Raw genomic sequence first — 24,887 nt, forward strand, 5'->3', positions numbered from 1 at the left:
TGCAATCTGAGCTTAAAACAGTAACAGTACATAATTGTAGAACAGTAGTATGCCATCTTTTTAATTTGCAGTGCAGATATAAAAAACTGAGAGAAAACAATACTGGTATGTCTAATTTGTTAAACTCAACAATATATTATCATGACTATCTGAACAATCTTCAGAGTTTGAGTGTTGGATTTTTTTTTTTTTAGTGTTTCCAACTGATGAAGACTTTCATCATAGTTCATCTAATTTGCTTTTAAGCCATCAAAAGGACTGTTTCAGTGATCATTTCCTGCTTTCATTATAGTGAAATAACAAAATCTCACACAACTCCATATGTAAGAAACAATAATTTTAAAACACAAAAAAAAAATCATAAAGTAATATGTGAAACATCACCTTAAAGTGAGATCACATGAGGAAATAACCCAAAAGTTTTCCATGAAAATGATTATGGTCATTTTTCTTGAGATCGCACCTAGTAGCTCTAGGCAAAATGAACTACAGAAATACTGCAGTAGGTGGAGCTCGATGCCATCTGATTGTCCATAGCTCCGCTCCTGTGGAGCTGGAGGTGACCCCTTTCAGTGCTGTCACAGGTGGCTAACGGCACACAGGAAGCCCTGGCATTCCTGCTTACTGCCTTAGACAGCTCTTTGTGTCTCTTCTTCGTCTTTAGAAAGAAAATTGAAGGTTCTTAAAGTATTTTTAGATGAACAAATTCTTTTGAATAGCTTGTTTCAGTTGCAAACCACTGCCTGCAGACACTCTAGATTTTTTCCTAACAGTTCTCAAATACTTCCACTTTCTCTAAATAATTCTGGAGATTAAAAATTGTTCAACTCTGACAAATCCTCCCTTTTATTAAACATTCTCTCCATTTTCAGATGTCATTCTGTAAGTTTTGAGAATTTCCAACTTTCTTCTCCAAATCTTACTGTGGAAATAGCCTGAGTTGGTGCTGTGTATGCCATCTATAGATGGAGAGTCGAGGTACAATAAACATGCTTTTAGATTGTACATTTTCAAATTTTTTGTTTAAGCTGGTGAAAGAACATGTTTCCTTGGCAATTCCTGAAGTTTTTTCATTCTGGGTAACTCATTAAGTTTATATGTTATTGTCAAAAATAGCAGATTGACACACCTATTGCACTTTTCTTCCTTCCTCCACTTGAATAGGAGCATTATGATTACACTTGCAAACTGTGAATGTTTTGATGAAAATAAATCAGCACAGCCTCATCACAACTCAACATTTAGTCATCCAAATGCAAGATCAACCTGGTGAAATATATTTTTTAATTTTACAAAAATGTTTAGAAAGCTTTTGTGAAGCATTACTGTCGTGGTTTAAGCCCAGCCAGCACCTACGCACCACACAGCTGCTCGCTCACCCTCCCCTGGTGGGATGGGGGAGACAATCAGAAGGGTAGAAGTGAGAAAACTCGTGGGTTGAGGTAAAGACAGTTTAATAGGTAAAGCAAAAGCCGCGTGCGCAAGCAAAGCAAACCAAGGAATTCATCCACTCCTTCCCATCGGCAGGCAGGTGTTCAGCCATCTCCAGGAAAGCAGGGCTCCATCACGCATAATGGTGACTTGGGAAGACAAACACCATCGCTCCGAACGTTCCCCCCTTCCTTCTTCTTCCCCCAGCTTTATATGCTGAGCACGACGCCATATGGTGTGGAATATTCCTTGGGTCAGTCGGGGTCAGCTGTCCCGGCTGTGTCCCCTCCCAACTTCTTGTGCACCCCCAGCCTGCTCGCTGGTGGGGTGGGGTGAGGAGCAGAAAAGGCCTTGACTCTGTGTCAGCACTGCTCAGCAGTAACGAAAACATCCCTGTGTTATCAACACTGTTTCCAGCACAAATCCAAACCACAGCCCCATACCAGCTACTACGGAGAAAATTAACTCTATCCCAGCCAAAACCAGCACAACTACATAGAGATGACTACTGCTGTTCTGCAGGTGAGATTCTAAATGCTTAATTTTAAAGGCAGTAGTCTAGCCAAGTACTCAGGATTATTTTTTTTCCTATTTCTTCTTTTACTGCTGCTGCTCAGTACTGACCCTTTCTGCCCTTTCACTAGAATGTGGAAACATGGAACAGACATCAGGACCAAAAGAGAATTTTCAATTAAACACAAGAGCCTCTGAGGCAAAGGACTTCACTAAGAATATATTGCAGAAAATTAAGATTCCTTTAAGAGTAATGCTATTTTAGTGCTTCAGCTTAAAAAAAAAGAGCCACAACTAAATCTGCAGATATAAATACATATCAGCATCAAAGACAAGATGCCGGATTTGTTAAGGTTGTGCTGTACCATATCAATAATGCAAAGCACTTTGCAACTGAGAAGCTCTGTTGCCAAGGGGAGTACTTGATAAGAGCTATTGCAGCAGCTTCCATTCCTTGGTCTCTGGTCAGAAATGGTCCTGATATCGACGGAAAGGGGCACTCATCCCACTGTTTTGCCATGAGTAGTTTTAATGAGCAAGGGAGCTCCAGTCCTGTTAGGTCTCCTTCTCCACTCCAATGAACACATTACTGTCAATACAGACATATCAGGAAAATGGAAGGAGGCAGCTGAAAAGTGAGAGAAAGGTTGTCTGCTAGTGAAGGCATGAGAATGAGATTTGGAATAAGTAGATTCAATTGCACCTCTGTCAGAAATTTCCTCTGACATCCTAAATAAAAAATTTAACACCTTATCCCAGCCAGCAGAAGCTTTTTTTTTTTTTTTTTACTTCAATGAATTTTAATACAAACTTCACAGCCCATTGTGCCTCTACTCCCTGTGTCTGAAATGGGAAAAATAACACTTCTGTTTCATGAACATTTATGAAGTATTCAGATATTACAGTGATGGAAAGCATATGTAAAGAAGGACTGTTGTTTTCATGACAAAACCAGCTCCAATAGCTTGGTATTGTTTATTCCATCGATTTCCCTCCATTTATCATGCTCCTTGGGGAAATCCTTTTTTAATTTTCTTGTCTCCAAAGAATGTTTACCTAATTCTGATAAGTTTGGTAAGTTTTGTAAAATAATTGGATCAAGTTAATCTCAGTTGTAATACCATTGTTGTCAGTGCATTTACCCTACAGTTACTTTTAACCCCTTAAGCAACTACCTTATGTGAGCTGACATCTTTATAGTCTCCATAAACTCTTTTCATTAAGATCATTTGAAAAAAAATGAGAGATTGGAAAATTTTGAAATGTGTCCTTGGAAGTCAATGCAAACAAACAAGCAAAAAAATTTATCACTTCTGTATGACATCTCTCTTTATGCTGATTATATTTCTGCCTTCTGTTTCTGTCATTTACATGGTCTCTGGGCAACATGCCAGTAATTTAGGTATATGCAGCACCCAAAGCATTTTATGCACATTTTTGGTTGCATACTGGCAATGAAAATATTACTCAGCCTTAGCTAATGTTTTCTAGGTATTTTCCCCTACTGAAGTCAGAATTACAAATGTTCTCCCCAAATCTTCTTCCAGAAGATCAAATGTCCCAAAGACATTTTGGATTGCCAAAAATCCATTCTACTAGAAATGAATGTAATCTGTGTTAAACTGAAAAAAGAAAACCCTTTTGCACCACAATAGTGCTCACTTCCTTCTTGCATTTAATAGAGTTTAAAATAGATTACCAAAAGTGCTGAAAAGAACCCTTTAGGCACAAAGGACACTCAGAAAGCAGAAACATCTATAAACATCTCTAAAAAATTAGTTTCTTACTTCTGCTAGTCTAACACAGGATTTCTTATTGGAATGCTATGTTAAAAACATGAAAGTTCATGAACCAAGGCAGGAGTGCCTAATAAAATTGTCAGATCGATATCTGCTACAGCACAGAGTCTCTATTAAATCCAAAAGCAACAAACAAAAAAAGAACATGCTATTCTGTTTTATTTCATAGTGAGAACAAAAGTTAATTTGAGAAGGAGTGGGGGAAGACACAGCTGGACAGTAGAGTTACCAGCCTCAGGAAATTCAAGGAAATGTAATTGAGAATGAATTATCTCTTTAATTACTTTTGACCAAATCAATAAAAACCATGGAATAAAAAGCATGATGACTGCCACCTGGTAGAGGACAAAGAACACCAAAGTTGAAAATTACCACAAAACTAAACCACAGCCGTGTTAAGAACAATCAAAGCACTTCTCTCCTACAGAAGAAGAAGGAAAAAAAAAAAAAAAAAAAAAAGGAGGGTAAGCAATATTAGCTCAATAAACAAGCAGTGCATGCAGAAGTTAATGGTTGTTTTTGGCCACTGCTCACTGTTCTCAGCTGCGAAGACTGTTAACTCTTTACTATGTTGTTTGAATTTCAAATTGTCCTGTCATTACTCAGGGACCAGAAAAAAAACCACTAAAAAACCCAAGACATCCTGTTTCCTCCTGAACTTCCATGGTTTCTCTCATGCTGGCTTTTATTTACTGAACATCAGTGTACGAATTATTTACTATTTAAGTTTGTTAAGGCACAGCACTTCTTGTCAGTGTGTTAATAAAACAGAGCAAGACCTTACCTCTCCTTTGGCTTCATTCCCAGATATGAGTAGTAATACTCACACCTTGATGTCTCAAATGTGTAGCTAAAAGCATGGCTGGCTCCGAGTGTGATGAATGAGACACGGTCTTCTGGCTAGGCAGAGATGGAGGGACTACGAGGGCTACAAGGGCACCCAGCAGCAGTGAAGACTCCAAAGCCTATCTATCTATGATACTTACACAGTCCCCATTACTATAGTAGTAGTTGAGCAGTTTACCATCTTTACAGGAAGAGCAGGGTACTGAAAGCAGGTCTGTGAAGCCAAAAGCTTGCATCTTAGTCTGGAAGTCCCAGATCCCCTCCCACAGTCTGACTGAATCTTACAGCATTAGTCACTGAAGAACATTAAAGGAGGCAAATTTCTGAACCTCCTCCTTTCTTCTCAACCACATTTTAGTTTAACATTCCACAACTGTTCTTCATGTGGATGCTGAGCACTGAAGTTAAAGTGGATTTCAGATGTGCTGCTGACACCTTGCCCTCCACCTCTTTCTGTCTTACCACAACTCCTCATGGACCATAAGAACTTCAGAGTTTCAAACAGTTCCTTTAAAAGTCTCAGCATTTATTTGTGAGCAGGATAATCTGTTTATCTTATGGGCTGAGTAAAAGAAATTTCACTCTGATGCGACCTTTGCTTGGATTTGTTCTTGGAGGTAAGCAGAGTGGCCATTTTCCACCTCTGGAATTCTGCATCTAGATTCATAGTAAATATGTTGAGATGACCGGCTCGACTGACCAGTTAGCAAATTCTTCACAAGGTCCCTGACAGTGATCATCTGCTTTATCCTGCTCCACAGCAGAGCCAAGTTTAGCTTAGCATGAGATGAAATTCTGTTGTCTAGTAGAATTAATTTTCACAGCTAGGAAGTAGCATCAAGGTGGCCTGTGGCTAAGCACTAATTTTTCTAGGATGTTCTTCTGCTTCTCTCTCACAGGTCCTTATAGTCAGGAGTTACTTCAGCTGGTAATGGCAAAGGACTGCAAAATGCTAAACTGGCTCAGGAGCCTGAGACAAAGTACACTACTGTGTGATAACCTTCACACTACCCTGTGCTGTCTGAATAGCTTAAATAAATGTTTCACAGAAGTACAATTAGAATTAGCAAAAATAGAGGCCTTAAAAACAAATAGTCAAAAAAGGTACAGAAATTATGTGGTTTAGGAAGATGGCGATAACTCACTGATTTTTTTAAGTAGTAAACTGTCTTTTTGAGATACACTCTTTCCCTAGCAGTATCTAATTTCTTCTTCCTCTTCTGCCGAGCTTGTACCTTAAACTCATGCATAGACTTAAGTCCTTCACACAGGGGTAGTACTTCAACCTACCAACACCGATTATGTGTACCCTCTACACAGTAGACAGAAAAGACAGGACAGTGATGAAGGATCAATCCAGCAAATGAAGTGCCTTTGTTCTCTAAAACCACAGTCATGTTAGCTAGAATTTCAGAAGTATTGAAAATTCAATATTGCAACACAATTTTTCTCCCCGGGAATATGTATCTCATAGTTTTTTAATAGGTCTGATTAAAGCACAGACATGCCTAAAAAGTTATTTACTTTTTCAGTGGAATAGATCTGACTTCTACTAAAAGTATCATCATTGGCCCAGAAAAAAAAAATCATCTCGGAAAGATGAGCTACTTCCTATTTCACTGTCAGACCTACAATGAGGGGGGGGGGGGGGGGAAATCAACTGACAACATAATGCAGACAATGCAGTGAGAGATGCTATATAGCCTGAGGTAAAAGAAACGGGCTTTGGAGTCTTTTTTCTTGTAAGTTGCTGTAGCCCACTTAGCAAATAAACAGATTTGGGACCAAAGCCATTATCATCGCTGCATCCATTCCCACCAAAATGCATTCTCTGAGAGGTCCTGGGAGCAAACATGCATCACTCCTACTGGTTTTGTCGATAAATAGAAAATCTTATTCTGCAAAGACTGTTAAGCGAGCATTTTCCATAAGATGTAAATTCATTTTAAACCCCAACAAAGAAAAACACATTAAAAAAATACAATATGACAGGCTTCCTGGCACAATTTTCTCAAAACAAAAGCTGGCCAAGATTGCCAGACTCACAAGAAAGAAAGAGCTGGCTGTACTTTCTAAAGGACATTATTTCAAACAAACGAGATCTCAGAACTCAGAAAGGAAAGTCTTTTTAGTTGGCATAGGGACAGGAAAACTATTGGTAGAAGGAACAACTAATTATGGTTAAATTAACCTCTGGAAGGAATTGGGGATGCATAAGCAAGCCCAGCTTTGCCTTGTAAACAGAATGCACAGTGGATCAGTCCCAAAAACTTCTATCTCAAGCTCTGAGACAGTTACTTTCATAACTTCTTTTAGAAAACCTCTTTCATGCAAGAAAGTTGAGTTCAAAATTATCAGCTTTATGTGGGTGATTTTGCTTTACTGATGTCTTGGAACACTTGATAGCTTATGTTAGTAAGGTTTATCAGAATTCATTGTATCCACCTGTATTTGAGGGTTTTTTGTTTTTTTTTTTTTGTTTGTTTGTTTTTTTTAAAAGAAAGGAGAAAGGGCTTGGAGAATTTTCCTGGTACTTAGAGTCAAATTACTGGATGCTAAGTTCCTGTGTGAGCTAGCTTTGTGTCTAGCCAGCACTTATTTCTAGAATGTCTCAACCTGATGAGCTATACTTATTTTTTCCCCACATAGACGAAGCCAAAGTCTGCAAGCCTTCTGATGTGAACAATGATTTTTTAGAAGCCTCATAGTGGTCTGAGCTCCGATCTCTGGGAAGGCAGACCCAGAAGTGGTTCATGCCCTGCATATAAGGACAAGGTGATTTTCAGAAACAGTTCTTAAAGAGGATGGGCAGGACCAATGGAGGCTGGGAACAGCAATGCCATGGAAAACCACGTTTATTTGATTGAATGTGTTAGCTTCCAGAGCTCTATGACACTGGTTGCTCACAGACAGCATCTGCAAAACTTCAAAACTGTTTGCAGTCAAACAAACATTTATTTTGATACAAAGTACTAAAGTAAAAGTGGTATAACATAGTCGTCATTTCCATGATTAAAATTGGTTACTCTCAGATGGCCGTAGAATAAGTTTAGGTGCTTGTGCGTGTGGGCAACTGAAGAGCTAGAACTGTGATAACCAGAGGTCTAAAACACTTTAATTTATTGTTACTTCATATTGCATGACCCTGTTTGCTTGCAAGGAGTATGCTATAATGTGTTTTACCATGATTCTTCTCTAGAGAAAAGCTGTGAATAACTAGAATAGCCATGGTGATTTTTGCTTGTATTTTTATACTTACAGGACACAAAAGTAAGCCAATAATCTTCATCTCCATCCTAGGCTTTATTTTGGCATAGTAAAAAGAACGGACATTACTGAAGCACTTTCACAGTAAAACTTTAAAAGGTCTCTTAGTAATGAAGGTTCTTGCTATGCTGAAGACTGAGGGTGTCGTATTCAAGATTGTGCAGAAGAGATCCATCTTGGACCTCTCCAGTTATAGATCATTTGATTTACTCAGAACTAAGCTCAGAAGCATTCAGTCACATGAACACACATACTTACCAAAGCCCTGTTGCAGCAGACAATTTATTTGGTCCACATACCTAGTTTGGTAAGAAGCTATGAAGTCTAGCATAGTCTTAATCAGTGTGAAAGACTGTACTTACTTTATTTAAAGGTCTGAGAAGTCTTAGGGATATGTCAAGAATCTAATTTCTGGACAATCCATAGGGATAGTCTAGAATTAGCTGTGGGACTATGACACATTCTAGTGAAATAGCAGTGTCTTAGTCTCAGGATAAATGCTTAAGCTAATGTGTTCTGTTTCATAGCTGTTTTTTGCTGAGCAATATCTACACCTCATGTAACAACAGCCTGAAGGTGTTAGAAAGGCTGGACAGCAATACTGTGGTTGGAGAAGAAAACACCAGATGTATAGGGAAAGATTAAGCCTGAGCTTGTTAGAGCAATTGTTTCACTTGTATCTTCCCAGCTCACTAGTGGCACTCTTAAATGTTGTTATTCTGGGATCACAGTGACTCATGTTTCTGTAGAAGAAAATAATGGAAAGCCAACTTTATAACAGAAAGCTCAGCTGATTAAACATCACTTCCTCCCATCTATGGCTTTCCTAAGAAAACTCATGTGGAGGAGAGCTGTGCTAACAGATTGCTTTCCAAGTACGAAATTTAAGTGAGTTATTACTCAGGCCAAATAGTTGTCAAAAGTAACCACTTTTTTTTCCAAAGTGGTAGCTGATATCTGTAGATCTTGAGATGGCAAACAAACATTACATCCATTTCAGGGAGGGGGGAGGAAGCTTTTTTTTTTTTTCCCCAAAGACAGCTAAGACTCAGTGACTAGGAAAAACAAAATCCTGCAAAGAAATGTTAGAGAAGTTTAGTAACCATAATTCTCTTCTATCATCACAGCATTTTAAAGCATTTTTAAAGGGATGCAGCTTTCTAGCCACATCAAGAAAGATCATATCCTAATGCACAAATTACTACTACAGATTCTCTCCTCTAGAATGCAGACAGATTAATCAGAATCTCTAAGCAGACTGGCAAATACAAATTTTTTGTTTGGTATTACTCTGCATGCAGTGATATACCTAGGGTCAGAATGTAGCCTTCCATATGGAGTAGCTGGACAATGAGAATAATATAGTAGGATCATTATGGAATTTATCTATCATTTTTTCAAATTATGTTTTGTCTTTCAAAATTTAAGCTTCTACATTTATCTTGCACACTGTCTAATCTTTTGGATATTCTAAATCACATTTTAAAAACTCAGATGATTGAGTTTGTATAATGAGAAATTTAATGACCTGTAAAATGAACAGAGTGCATCTGCCAGCCCTAAAAAAGTCATCTTTTTACCACATGCACGTCACAGTATGGGACTGACAGTTCCATTGTTATTTTTCCAGGCAGCCACTCCTGTTGCTTTCCCTAAAACAAACATGCATTTTTGGACGCAAGCTGAAGACTAATATTATTAAAATGCTTAAATGTTTCTTAAAATATTTTTCCAATAACACTTCAAATAGAATAAACAAAGAGTATACAATGGTTGCTATATAAATGCACATTCTCCCCAGGTAAACTGAAAATACAAAGTTTACAAACAAAAAGATAACCAAGTTCTGAACCATCATTTAATTTCACTCAAGAATATTTTTGTTAGAGGGTCAAATTCTCTGCTGGAATAAAGATCCTAACTGAATCCATATTTTGACAGGGATGAATATGGTCCATACTGCAACAGCAAAATGAATGTGCATCCACAGACTGGCTGGCACCAACTTCATCCATGATAAACATGAGACAGATGAACATGTCAAGAAAAGGATCTTAGTGGCTGTATTTTATGCAAGATTACAGAGTATCCTTTAATCCTGATACAAAGTCCAAAACACCCTTTGTATCCACACCAAGGTCCCAGCAAACAGCTCTGCATGGGTTTTAGATACAACACATTGAACTAAAAATGCACTTTTTATTATCTATTTGTAATTCATACTAAAGCTTAACCATGCACGCACATATCCCCCTCATTTGTACCTAGTATAGGCTAGATCATCAGATTAAGTTGCTAGCATTCTGGCATAGATTTGATTAGGTTATCTGCAAATAAAGCCCTATATCATTTTATCTGCAACTTAAAAAAAGAATTAATATTTAGGAACTATGCTACACTTCTTGTAAAAGAAGTTCAGTCCAAACTGCTAACATCTGACACATAAATAAGCCACAGCTAAACCATCAAAACTTGACTTTCCAAAGGACGGCTATTTTCAGAAGCATTTTGTGATAGCTGTGCCAGCTGCACGCACAGACTGCATTACATCTGTGGCCCATTCTCCTTAAGCATTGTCTTTGTTTTGATTTCCTATTTTGTATTCCATTAGTTTTAAGGCTGTATGTCATACTGCCATTAAATCACTGTTTTCAAGCAATAGTGTCTTCCAGCTGACCTCAGAGCAAAACAGCACAAAGACTTACATTCATACAATTTGCTGTTACAACCAATAGGTGCTGGAAAGCCTTACCCCACAGCCTCTATCTTACCTAGCTAACTTGCTCTGACTTGCCAATTATTGCCATGCACCAATTCAGATCTCACATAGACAGTATAAGCTAACATTAATTTAGGAAAACAGCTGAAAGTGAAATACCTGAAGGGAAAAAAAATTACATAATATTTTACCGAAAGCAGCTTTCTTAAAAGGGAAGGATTCAAACATTTCTGATGAGCTAATGGAAATGGCAAAGTGACTATTTGGAAAAGGTTTGTTGTTTGGTTTTTTTTTTAATCTGTTTTTATCTGCTTTCACTAAAAGATGAAGTGAGCTCACTGTCAGCAAGACTTGATTTCTGACTGTCAGACAGCAAAATTGAATGGATTCTGTGCTGCTAAGCTTTTAGAAAAAGCCAGGAAAAAAAAAAAAGCTTTCATCTGATGAACCTAGATAGGGATCACTAGGATCCTGCCAAGGTTTAATTTCTCATTTTTCATGGATTAACATAATTGTTTATAGTTCAGGCTGTTGCATAGTGACACAAGCTCTAAACAGGTTGACAAGAAACAAACCCAACCAAACAAATAACAATTCCAAGACATAGCAATGCCTCTGATGGGAGTTTAAAATGAGCTTATTCTACAGAAATCCACCATGAGCTTCACCAACAATGGCAGCATTTGTCGAGGCAGAGCGTGCGGGTGAAGTGCCTGAGAACCCTCCAGCGACGGTACAGCTGTCTGTGCAGAGGATTCAGCTCCCTGAACTGTAATGAGCAATTTGTCTCACAGCTTTGATCCACTGTCAGTTTAGCTGACACTGACTCCAGGAATTAATTTCTAACATTTCAGGGTAACCTAATAAAAAAAAAAGTTGAAGCAGTGTGTGGCAGATACCTGTAGATAACCTATCACCTGCTGCAGGTGTTAACAGAAAAGTTAAATGTGTTTCTGTTATAGTACAAAGACTCTCAGTTTCTTGAATGTGTAAATACATAACCCTAAGACAAAGTATCAACAAGGTAAAGCAGCATAAAGGACAGAATATTTTAACCATATGCTCTAAGCTGTGTTGGTCCTATGTATTTGAGAAGCTTCCTTAGAGAAAAGGCTTCCTTTGTACAACTGAACAGATCCTTTATTTGAACAATCTGCTCACTTCAGAAAACAGGTTCAGAACTAGAGGGAGATCAGTTTCCATCACAATGGAATTGGACTAGAACATGTTTGGTTTTTAATTACAAGACAGTTGTTATAGATTTTCCAATTATCTTGTCAACGTAATAAATGCAATGTATCAAAGTCATAAATACTTCTAGCTCTGGCATAACTTATCAACACTAAATAGAGCAGTAAATACTGGCTTTAGAAAACATTTAGGAAGGAAATATAAACTCTCTTTAAATTCAGTCCTACTGTTATGATGTCATTGCGCTGCAGGTGGATCACAATCCATCTATTTCAGTCCGTTCTGGGCAAAAATCTTTGTTAGTAGACAACTGCCACTATGATGTGGCTTAAGGTTGTCCCACTTGACCATTGTGAATCAATGGCACTCACACCATTCTTCACCAGCCAGCCAACAAACCTGCCAATATCATTACACCTGCAAGAAAGTACTAGTCCTAAGAGTTACCAGTGACCAGAATTCCAGACCTTTACTATTTCCTATTCCCCTATATTCAGGCATGTGTCTGGCAGTAGGTTATGTGACAGGAGGGGAACATTGCTGCTGGGCTCTCACATGTGATTTTTTTTGTGGGGAATGTTTCACATGCAGGCTCCACAAGATGATATTCACTACCTGCAGTACTGTGCCACAGCCTCTCTGACATATCCAACACAGCCAGTTGGCAGACCACAGATCAAGATGACCAGTAGCACCTGGCAGCTGGGGTCAGACAGTATCACAACTACACAAGGTATCAGTTTAGTCATGAGGGAATTCAAGGCATGAACCATATGTGTGAGTCTTATTCTAAAATTGTCAGACACAACAGGTTTGACTTTCTGCCTTTAACCCTCCAGTGAAAAAAGACAATGTTTATCCTTTATTTTTAGGCCATGGTTATGAGATAACTTCATTTGTTCTTAAAATAAATAGCTCCCCAAACAGCAGGGCAAACAGTTAGCTACAAGGATCATTTGTTATCTAGCAAAACTGTAAGTCTTCCTCCATCTGAACTGGGAGCTAACAAATTCAAGGGGTACAAGCAGTTAAAGAATGACTTTGAGGGAAGAGGGAGGAATCAACTGAGACAGAGCAGAGTTCAATAACACAGGGTTCCTGAAACACTGAGAGGGAAATGTTGACACGTAGTGGGACCAAATGATGCCACCTAGGAATCCTGGACAGATCAGGATCCTCAGTATGGAAGACAAATGAGGCTATCTGATCACTGGGAACCATTAGTTGCACCTGCAGGAGAGAAATGAAGTACTGAGGCCAAAACTGTTGAAGTAAATACATTTTGGACTGAAGGACTGCAGTCCAAGGACTGCTCTAACAGATGAGGAATGACATGATTTCACCCTCCCAGAAGTGCCACAGGCATTAGCTCAAGGCCAAAGACACAGTAGAGTGCATTCACAGTGACTAGGATTGGCCAGAGGCATCAGTGGGCTCTGTAATTTACTGCAACCTAACTTTAATTGCAGCAGAGAAAGTATTACAAATAACCCTAACAGCTTTGCAGTCTCTTTATTTCAAACATATGGATTGTTATCTGGAGCCCGATGTAATACAGCTAGAATTTGCCTTTTATGAATAAGAAAGCTTACTAAAAAGTCAAAGTCATTCTTAAAAAGGGAAGATTTGTAATGGATGCAGTGTATGAATGAGCAATTACAAATTTAAATACATCACAACAGCTTTATGAAGCATCTTTTGACCCTTAAACGAAATTGCATAGGTGTGTATGAAGTTAAATGCTCACAGACCAAAAATCTAGCAGTGTTTCACTTGAAGAACTGTGCTTTCCATGATTACTCCACTGAGGTTGATACTCAGGCATATGAAATATCTGAGTGTTCCACACCAACAAGGACTGTGGAATCTGTCTTTTGTACCCGTTAGATTAGCAGAGAGAATGCATAAACCTTTTAGCAGTAAGCCATTGAGGAATTAAGTTAAAACCTCCCTCTTAACACACCAGAAAAACAGGTTCCAGGCTACATGACCCCAAACAATGTCACAGCCTAGTTTTCACAAATAACACAATAACTCCTTTTTCAAACCAAGCAGAATCCAAAGTAACATTATAGCTACCACCTCCTTCCCCATACCCTGCTTTTGAGCTCTTGATGTAAAGAGTGACAGTTATATAGCTGCCTAATTAACTTGACTATTGTTCCCTAAAAATACTCTCTATCTTAGCTCTCCTTCTGTGCAAATAGCATAACGTTAATTTAATAGAAAGGTCACATTACACTACAAGGAATGTAGTGACATTCCATTATGTCCTTCTCTTCCTGCTTACAGTCCTCCCCTCCATTGCCATTGTGCATTCAACACTTTTTCTATAGGCATTTCATGAATAATGAGAAGCTACTCTAGCCATGGAAAGTGCTGCCTTCCACTGCTTGCAATTTAAGACACATCATTCTACAGTCTCAAGAAAAGTGAAACACCACCAATCTGATTTTACACAAATGGTTTTTCCTCTGCAAGTCAAACTCAAGCTTTAATTATTACGCTTTTTCCCCTCACTGCTGAATGCCTTCATTCACTTTGCCTGCACAGGGAAATATTCCAATTTAAGAACAAGTTTTGAAGTTCTTGCATTCAGATCAACCTACCCTGAAACTGTTATTTTCTGTATGAGAAGGATGATTCCTCCTCTGCCATGCAAAGTTTGGGGGGTAATTAGCAAGGTGTCCTGGCTAAACTTCAACTTGCTTAAACTGCTGTCTGCTCACTTAAGGTCACCTCTCCTTTGTCAGCTGGATACATTATTCTTCATCACTTTCTATCCTGAACTCTCAGGTAGTATTGCTCTGCTCTGTTGACCACAGTTAACCAGGGATGGATGATACGACCTCTACATTCAGCCTGCAAAGTGCTTTTGGCATCATTTGGGGTAAAACTGACCTATAAATTTATCATCCTTCCTAGAAATGAGCACAACCCAACCTACCTAAAAATCTAGTCCTGCACTTCTACATCAGTTGTGATTTCCCCCCCCCATGTGAATATAAAAATCTCCACATTGTTCATGCTCCCCTGCCCCTAATTAAATACCTACCATTTCCTACTAGCGATCACATACACAGAGAGGTTCCTAAGTTCCATGTACGCAAAAGAGCTCAGCTTTCCCACCTGAAACATTTCATTACATTTCTGGTACACATGCATTCATTCCTGACATAACTCCACCAAACATTACATTAAAGAAATCCTCCAGTGTCTGGTAAGATCAGCATTAACGCTCCTTTGTGCTATCAGAGTGACACAAAGGAATAGGAAACCAGAAACTCATCCATGAATTACAAAGAGTGTTAACCTAACTGTCCAGTGCAAGTTCTAAACCAATCATACCCATAAACAGTAACAAACGTTTATTTCTTACACAGCACTTCTAGTCAAATCTCAAAATGTTTTTTCCCATTCTCTCCCAAAAGTAACCATTTGACAAAGTGTTACCAGTTTAGCAAAAGTAATTTTTAACTGCCACACTGCAGCCAGGGAGCACCAGGTTCTTCAAATACAAGGAGTAGTCTATTTCTTTCATTATGTAACCTACAGACTATTTGTATGCACTAGTTAAGAGAAGCAGACATTAAACCTGTTAAAAATCTAACATTTTGAATATTCACTGTAAAGCGTAACCTTTATAATGCACTTCTCTTCTGCCCCAGGCAGATCAATTCCTAAACCCAGGTGAGCAATGCAATTCACTAAAATGACAACTCAAGCTGTAATCACAGAAGCGTAATGCACCATGACTGTACCAGCAGCCTGACATTTGGCAAGTTTACTAAAACCTTAATAACAATGCATTATTACATTTGATATGCTTCCCTTAATTCATTATGGAAGCAGCCTTTAGGAACAGAAATTGAACTTTTGAAATTGATTAGACTGTTTTGAACTTAATAGCATGGAGATTGTGTGGACCTTACCGGTTAGCTGCTGTTCCAGAGATATGTCAAACTAATTTAGTGATCATAAAGCCTTTATTTTTGTAGAACATAACATTTTCACATAGTTAGCCTCAGGTCAGGATTAGCACCTAACACTTAATATTCATGTTGGAAAGTAAAACTATCACTCTTAACCAAATAAAAAAAGCCCAATCTTAAAATTATAGTTCTGTAAGCATATACCCCATTTTTAGTCTTATTTGTATCACCATTTTTGTTTCACACTCTAAAAGACAAAGCAAGAACACCTGCAGGAACAACCAAGAGCTCAGGAACAGAAAGTTCTTCACTGTCATACCAGGTTTATATTTTCCATATGCAATTAGCTAAGTTAATTCACTTTTCTAAGTCACTTTCTCCAGAGGTACAAGAAAGGTAATGATTGTCAGTCTCACAAGGCCATGAAGAAAAACATTTCAACAAAACTCTCAGCACACAAGTGCTTAAATGTTAGGGTTAACACTAATAAAACCAACTACTTCAGCACTGAAGGACTGCTGCTTTTCTAAAATAGCCAAGAATTTCTAACAGACATGTGACTACAGTAGCAGAGTAAGTTGCAGAATTTCTGAATTTCATTTTTTATTCTTATCTGTATCAACAACAGCTTCACTATGTCTGCTAAATAATCTCAAATACTTGGTTGGCAATGTTGTTATCCTCTTGTTAGAATTTACTGCGATATGATGTAATATTTCCCCGTTTTGTCCATGGATATGTACAAACAAGAATTTTAGTTCCTAAAAATGGTGTGACTGACATTTTTCAACTTTTTAGTACAGGCTTTTAAAAATTAAGCCCAAGTTAAAAGAAATATATTTATGGTTCAGGCTAACAAAGGGGAATGAGCTTAATTAATAAAACCAGCAGTAGCCAGTGTACAGTCTAACAGCCTAATCTGATGTAACATTTGTTGAAGGAGGCAGAAAACTATCTGCTATTGCAATTTAAATGTATATCCAAATTTGATAAAATATGTCTAAAATAGAACTTTCCTTCTTATATCATTTGTTCTGTTCTGGTTCTGCCTATGATGACACCATTAGCTATCACCTCACTTCACAGGTTCTGTTTATCTCCCATTCCACTCTTCCTTTTAGTACCACCCTCACATAACCAAACTGCTCCAGACCACTAGTTCAGTCACCTAAAGCTATACCCTTTTCTGCTATTCCGTAGCCAAATTATCCGCAGTCTGCTTATTCACCACTTTCTAATACGCCCTCAAACCTTATGAATTCAGGCTACTAACATTTAATAAAGTGTACATAAAAGCAGCAATATAATGGTACACTATCATTACATTGCAAATGTCTGGTGGGTCAATGACTCCTTGGATGGGTGAGAAGTCAGTCATATATGAGAGAGAGAGATGCCATTAGGCTGTTCATTTCCAAACATCCTCCGAGTTTGTCTCTTGTGACAAGAAATGCTTCTGTTACTATTTTTAAAAAGGAGAAGCAGTGTAGTGTTATGCTTGCCAATGTAGTTAAAGGCTACAGAAGACAGTTAAAAATATACTTGAGGAATTCATTCTGTTTACTGGAAATCAACATTATTGATAAAACGTGTTCAACCAGAGTTTCACTTGCTTGTTGCTAGCAGTGACCCTGGTGAAAGCTGGAAGTGTACATCAGCTTTCATCGTGAGAAGTGAAGCAACGACGTCATCTCAGATGGATAACGTGCATGAATTCTGTTCTGCCTGATGATTACCATGCTGAGAGCTTGCACGCGTAAGTTATCGATAGAAGTTATAAAGCTTGTAGGAAAAGTCATTGGTATAATACCCACAGTTAGTTCCCCACACACACTGAGCAGAACAGCTACTTCCTTGTATGTTCAGTCCAGAAAGAAGAAAAAAACCCAAACACCTCAAAACTTTATCTGGTTAACACCAAAGAAAAAACCACAAAAAAACCAAAAAAACCCCCCACAACACCCTTTTACCTACTCAAAACAAGAAAAGGAAACTAGAAAAGGTTAGCCAAAGAAAAACTATCTGCAAAATCCACCTGTTAATTAGGTACAAGAAATGTCCATGGAAACCTAAGTCAGGCATACCTGTATACCCATTGTATGGTAGGCTTTCAAATGGAAGCATCACACACTGGTGACAGTCTTTCAGACATTCCTTAATGTACATTCAGCCAGGCCTCTCAGAGGCATAAAACGATGCACCCTTTCATTTCTGTAACAAGCAGTAGAACCTTTCTTACAGTGTGACACTATGAACTTTGAAATTGTAATCAGTGTCACTATGCCTGCACCTGCTTTTTTTTTCCCCCTACATGCTCTGTTCTTAACATTGCTAATATGTTTTGGCAATAGCAAGGTGATAAACAGTAGTCAATTGATAAAGGGCAGTTTTCCAACTACTGACTTTTCTTGCACAACCTATTACTTCCTCTTCTGTCCTGTAGCGTTTCTAGCATGTAGGCTTATCACCAGCTGTAAACTGTTGTGAGTTTAGAAAGCAATAAAAATAAAATAAAAAAAAAATTCTTGACAATTAGAAGTTTCCCATATTAACTGTGTTGCACTCAGGAGATTTATTTTTTTCATGATCTGCAACAGACAACCAAGACTATTAACCAAGCCATGACAACCTGTATAGCTATTGCAATGGCAGGGTAAAGACAAACCTGATTTTGCAGATGCTTTTAGTTTTCACACTGATTTTCATATGGGGAGCATGCACTGCCGTCATAGCTTCAAAAAAAGAAAAAAAGAACTTGGGCATAATTTTGTATTTCTCATCTTCGTTCCCAATTTTTCATCAGAAATGCACAAGGACAAACAAGATAAATTTGGAGCACTGGGGAAGCTGAAAGCATGACTCTCACTGCTACAATCTCTTCTGTACCCTCCCCATTTCTTGCTTGTTCCCTTCGTTCTGTCCAGAACACCAGCCCTTATAAACATTGTAATTCCTGAGCTGCCATGACAAGATGAGCCTGGCAAAATAGTACCATCAGGAAAAAAACAAACCCCAACCTTAAATCAAATATGAATTAACCCTTGCAAACAAAGCACATCTCAAAATTCTCACCTTCATGCTACCAATACGCATTTTTCATTGTTAAAGAGAAACTCAAATGTTTACCAACAAAGCCTTTGAAACCACCTCTAGCAAGTGGTGGAAAGATGTGTAAGGGTCCAATTTTACCAGCCAACAGTCTATCAAAATACCCGAAGAGATACTTGAATCTGAACATCTCTATCAATGCTTTGGCACTTCTGAATAACAGCCATCCCAGCGGTAACTCACCCTTATATTCTACCTCATATAGCTAACAAAGAAAAACTACTCTAGGAAGTATTAGTATTTCGTAGCTTTTCACTTTCAAAGCCAGTTGAATAGTTAATGGAAAGAAATATTGTGCTATCCTCTTTCTCACTAGCATTTTGTTGAAATTTCACGTTCTTCAAATGGGAAGTTTCAAGGTATTTATTATAGATTTAGAAGAAGCTTCAGAAAGTTGTTTGTTTTTTTGAAAAATGACTCAAGCATAGCACTTCTTAGATGCAGGTATGAGACTGGGATTGATCAGTGACTGTATATTGGTTACTCAATTTGGAAAGCATTAGGAATGTCACTACACCAGTGTAGTCTGGCCTGACCAGTTTCTCCATTTTGGAGATACTAGGAAGACAACCCACCACTAGTGTTTTCCTGCTCTTCCCAGAGTGGTAAGGAGTTATGACTGACCTTCACATCAGAGAGCTGGCAGGAAAAAAGTTCTTTGCATTATAAGTTCTGCCTTCAAATACCTGTTTTTAGTCTTCTGGAAAGAAAGGTTTTAAATTGGAAACCCTGACAGATCTTTAACTGCAGCAATAACAAATAACACCAGTGTAATTTCTCTTGAAAGAAATTGCTCTGTTTTCTTCTCCAGTTTCCAGCTTAAAACCTTTCATTGCGGATGCTGTTGTCAATCTTATCTAGTGACCTATTTACCTAAAGCACAGAATTACAGAACAGAATTTTATGACAAGTACAGACCAGGCTTTGACACTAATAATACTCAAGATTTTGTGGACTTGGATTGTTTTTAGGGCTTGGTCAGAATGGCCACCTTTCTTTCATGTAAAAAGTCAACAAGCCACCTCAGAGGTTTTGCAAATGAATTTGTCATAGCAATTAAAGGAAAGAAGCTATATTAACATGATAAAAGGTGACTAACATCACCATGCACGGTTACATTAAGGAATAAGAAAGAGACCTTTAACACATTGCTCTGAACACTTAGGAAATCAAAAATACTGTCTGGATAGCTACATTCTTTGACTTTCAATGAATCAGTGCTGTCTGCAACATGCACCCGACCTTTGAGAGAGAAGGGGAAAAAACCTCAAACCGAATGAAGTAACTTCCAATTATTTGTAATGGAAGCTGGATGGGCTCTATCTTGCAGTATGGGTATGGACCGATATTAACACAGCACAGAACCAGGCAGCCCCACATGGAGTCTCCTCCCCCACCACTCAACAAGTTTTGAAAAGGCAAGAACCCAAAATCCATTGGGAAGATGCTTGGTGTAGCTGCTCTGGTTAAAATACATGGCCCGTTTGACTTCTCAGGATTCTTCTAGCAAAGACAGTGGCAGGGAGCAGAGAGCACGTGTAGAAAGCTACCACATATAAAGCACATCTGAAAACACTGAGACACTGCTGGGAATAAAAGTTGGGATAACTGGCAATCTAAAGCCGTAAGGGTCACAAAAGCCACATCATTGTGAAAGCTGGCCACTCAATTACACTTGGATAATACTGTACAGGATGGGTAAAAGAAGCCTCCTTGTTGTGGGTTTTGGGGTTTTTTTGGGGGGGGGGGGTGTGTGTGTGTGGGAGTTTGTTGTTTGCTTGTCTTTTTAAACACAAATGCTACACTTCCTGAGCTTCCCCCATCCCTTGCAGTATTGCTAGTAGTTTGGAAGGGATTATTTCTGGTCCAGCAGGTTGCAGTGGAATGCAATTGTTCCACTGCATTGACCCAGCTTTACTTAGTGTTTTCCCTGTGAGACAGATACCACATTCTCTGTGTGACTACAGAACAGCAGAGTTTCCAATGCAACAGTTAGAGCGGTCAAATATCAGCTCTACATTTTCAAATACCAAATTTACTTAATAAAGACATAAAAAGCATCCATGAACATACAGCTTTTCTGAACACATTTTTATATACTTGATGGCAACAAATGCATCCTAAACGTGCAATTATTATACATAATATCCTATGCCCATATCATTTTGTATAACCATCCCAGCATACTTACTCAAATGTTTTTAGCTCTTAAAAATATATTTTTTTAAATAACATCAGTTTAGAAAGTAGCATTTGCCAGCAGATATTAGCATACTCAAATCCTGTTGAATTCACAGGGTTTTTATCATCTTGTTGTTGTTTACAAATTTTACTGTCATTCATCATTGCAAATCATCAGCTGTACTTGTGGCTGAAGAAAATGCTAACTCAGAAGGCAGAGATGAGTGCAAACACATTAATCAGAGATCATGATTTTTATTACCAGGAACGTTATGCTCTCAGACACCTCTAATTAGACACATCCAGTAACTACAGTCTTCTCAGTTATTCAAAATACTATGGGGCCTGCTAGGTGTGGGTGGGAATGGGGGTAAATAGCTCATATAAAGCAAAAATACAGGTAATAGAAAGTATTTTTAAAATTAGGCAATAGGAATACATTTCTGTTCTAGTATCTCTGAAAAACACATAAATAGGTATCTGCAGAGCACACTGGCAGCTTAAATAGTGAGAGTTAGTGCGTGACCAGCATGAAATCCCTGAGCCTTCTCCAGTTTGTGGGGACGGAGGGAAGCAGAGGACAGGTCAGATCCATTGCCAGGATTTTTTTTTTTTTTTTAATACATATATATATTTTTTTTTTTTTAAGTTTTTCAACTTAGTAATCATTACCTTTTAGAAAAAGGAAAAAAAAATGGTTAGTCTGAGATTTTCAAGACTATGTAGTGCTTTTAGCCATGCTCTCCACAAAAAGGAACGGCAGGTGTGACTACATCCCCTCTGATAGCTTCATGAATCTAAAGCATAAACCACAACCACACATTTAGTGACCTACATATAGTTTATTTTCTGTATAAACAGTATACTTTTCATTTGGTCAAGTTAAGTACCCGAGTTCCAACTGGGTTTCAGAGCACCCTTAAGGATCAAATTCTCATCAGTGACATCACTTTTCAATACCAAAACAACAACAACAACCACCACAAATTAACCAACATTTTCAGGATTATCAGAATTTTGAAGAGTATTTCTGCAGTTCAAAAATCTTTAAAGCAACTTCTAAAACATCTTTCCTTCTGAATATTAGAAGTTAAGGGTTAAAACAAGAACTCTGGCAACACTTGCTGGATATCAACTAATTTACAGAAACAAGCCTCTGAATGAAGACAGCCAGCAAGATGCTGCTTTAGGTAGTATGTAAAAATAAAGCGAATGCCACCCATTGTCTATTTAGGGCTTAAAACACTTGATTTAAAACTTTAAGCTCTAAATGCAACACACACAATCAGAGCAGAAAATTAAGTAGTGGGTGGACAGAATCTTTTCTGCCTACCCTGAATAATAACCACACTGCTTCTGCTGCAGCTGTCAGAGACTATCCCTTGGGCACTCCATTAGAAAGCACACAGCAAAGTGTAGGCTCAAAGTCAGAGACTGATGTTACAGATAGGCTGGAGAGACTTCACTCTCTTTCCACAAGGAAAATCGCTCTCTGCATGGAACAGCACAGAAAAATCAGAGAGCTTCAGATCTCATTGCATGAGCCAACAGCATTGAGGAAAAGAAAACAAATGGCAGAACACTGCAAGCTCATCTCAAGCACCAGTGATGGAGTCCTTGTCCCTGTGGTTTAATGATTCAAGCTTGACTTAAAAGCAACTTGAGACAGTTCAAGACCCATGAAGTTTGTGGGTATGCAGCACTAAGGAGACCAGGAGATAATAATCACACAAACAATCAAACTACCACAGACACTGCTGGCTAATCCCCTTACACCTTCCTGAAACCCAAATACAGATGCAAAGTAAAATACAAAATAATTAATCCACTACCTCCGAAGCCATCCCTACTGATGGCAGTTGTATTACAAACACTTTACTTTTTATACCACTCCTATGATCAACTTTTGAGCTTTTTACCCACCCCTCAACTGCCACCATTTATCATTCCTGCTTTTTAACCCACCCTTTACCCTCATGCCCTCAGTATGATTCCTCTCCTTCCATTTTCAAGACTTGTTACCTTTCCCCGAATATTTTCCCTTAAGCACATTGTCATTATCTCATGTTTTCCTTTTCATTCATTAGCCTGCTATTGTCTGCTCCATTTTAAGTGCTCTCATTAAGAACTTTAAAGACCAGTTTCAAAAGCCAGTTCCCAAATCACAATATACACATCAAAGCAGTCCCACTTTATTTACAAATGCTCTGTACCATCATCAAATATTATATCTGACTATGATTATTCACAGGAAGGCATGGACTATTGTTTCAAACACCTCTTTAAACAGAAATTATGATTCCTTTCCCTGGAAACAGGTGCTTGCAATTTACTTAGGTGAAAAGCCTCCCTGCTTTTCTATTTAAAGCAGAACCAGTAGAGTCAGGCCTACCTGTGCAAGCTGCCCCAAAGAGTAGAGGGTGAGTTTCTTCGGGTCTGTGTACAGAATCTCTCCAAGCTCCCGATAAGGCTTCCCAGTGGGGGTGAAGTGTCCCTGAGTGAATTGCTTTTGCCTCCTATGGTAGTTTTCCCAGAACACTTGTTCTCTTGGAGGTTCACTGCTTCTGTAAATTGTTCTGCTTCTGGCCAAGACCTTTCCTTCCTTCTGAGCAAAGCCAGGCAAAGCCTGAATGCACACAAAATCTCGAGGATTCAACACTTTAGTGGCTGCCAGCACCTTGATTCTGCTGTTCTTAGGTGGATCTGGTATCACAGGTGCCTTGAGTCTGCTGCTCCTACCTGCATTTGCTACCACAGGTGCCTCAACTCTGCGGTTTTTAGATGCATCTGGTACTGGCATTGTTCCAGAATGGGAACCTTGGTGGTTTTACTCCCTAAGTTATTAAAAACTCTAGTTTCCCAGTCATGAAAACACACGCCTGCTGCCCAAATTCTGAAGCAAATCTTTTTAATTTTCTAAAGGGTAGCCCAGCAGAAGAATCTGCTGCTAACTAACACTACATGAGGTCTCATTCCCCTCAGCAGCCCCGCAAACAATAGAAATAAATCCCGAGCGGCCAGGACACCTAAAACCTAACCAGTCTCCTGGGGAACACCCAGAGCCAGAGAACCTCCCTCTGAAGGGTTTCGTTACAAATAAAACTTCCTTTATACCTATTTTCAACAACAGCACAACCTTCCCTGCCCGCAGACCTCACGCCAAGGGCCTCCCACCTCCCAGACTCTGGGGACCAGCCTAAACTCCCCCTCCCCCCTTTCCTCGAGGCGCCGCGGGGGGGGCGAGGACAGACCCTTCTCCTCAGCCGCCTCAGAGGACGACCCTCTCCCGCGCGGCGCCGCGCGACAGTTAACGGCCAACGGTCCGCGTCACTCGGTTGCCCGGGAAACCCCGCGCGGCGCCGCGCACGTGCACTGGCGCCGCGCGCCCGCCCGAGGGGGGCGTGCACGTGCACAAGGGGCCGCGCGGGAGCAGAAGGGGCCGCGCACGTGCCGAGGGCCGTGCACCCGCGCGAGGGCCCGCGCGCGAGGAACGTGCACGTGGGGCCACGCACGAGGGGCTGAGCCGCGACCCGTGCCCGGGGCTGTGCACGAGGGGACGGGCAGTGAGCCCTTTGGGTGGCTGAGGAGCCAGACCTGCGCGGGGGGCCCTGCGCGGGGGGCCCTGCGTGGGGGGCCCTGCGCCCCACATGGCTGCTCGCTCACCCTGAGGGATGAGCCGGCGCTGTGTCCCTGTGCCGCACCAGCCCCGAGGGGCCGAGGGGGAGAGTTGCAAAGGGATTCCGCTCGCAAAACGCACGCTGGGGGTCACCAGGAGGCAGCGACGAGTTTAGGGTTTCTCCAAGCATGAGGTTGCCTGTGGAGATGGATTTTTTTTTCACCTTTCTTTCAGCTGAGGGGCAAGCTAAGGTGTCCCCCCGAGCTCAGGGACAGCAGAGCTTG

At 39.5% G+C, this 24,887-nt stretch overlaps 1 protein-coding gene across 1 annotated transcript in view; it reads right to left on the reverse strand.

Annotated features, from left to right (window-relative positions):
- Window positions 1–23,791, reverse strand: part of CCDC60 (coiled-coil domain containing 60) — a 66,067-nt gene extending 42,276 nt beyond the window's left edge. The window contains exon 1 of the mRNA XM_076353375.1: window positions 23,380–23,791. Within this exon, the coding sequence (XP_076209490.1) occupies window positions 23,380–23,787 (408 nt within the window). The 5' untranslated portion in view covers window positions 23,788–23,791. The remainder of the gene's footprint in view (window positions 1–23,379) is intronic.
- Window positions 23,792–24,887: the final 1,096 nt, after the last annotated feature.

Source organism: Aptenodytes patagonicus, chromosome 15 (genome assembly GCF_965638725.1).
Source record: "Aptenodytes patagonicus chromosome 15, bAptPat1.pri.cur, whole genome shotgun sequence".
In the NCBI taxonomy this organism is placed as follows: domain Eukaryota; kingdom Metazoa; phylum Chordata; class Aves; order Sphenisciformes; family Spheniscidae; genus Aptenodytes; species Aptenodytes patagonicus.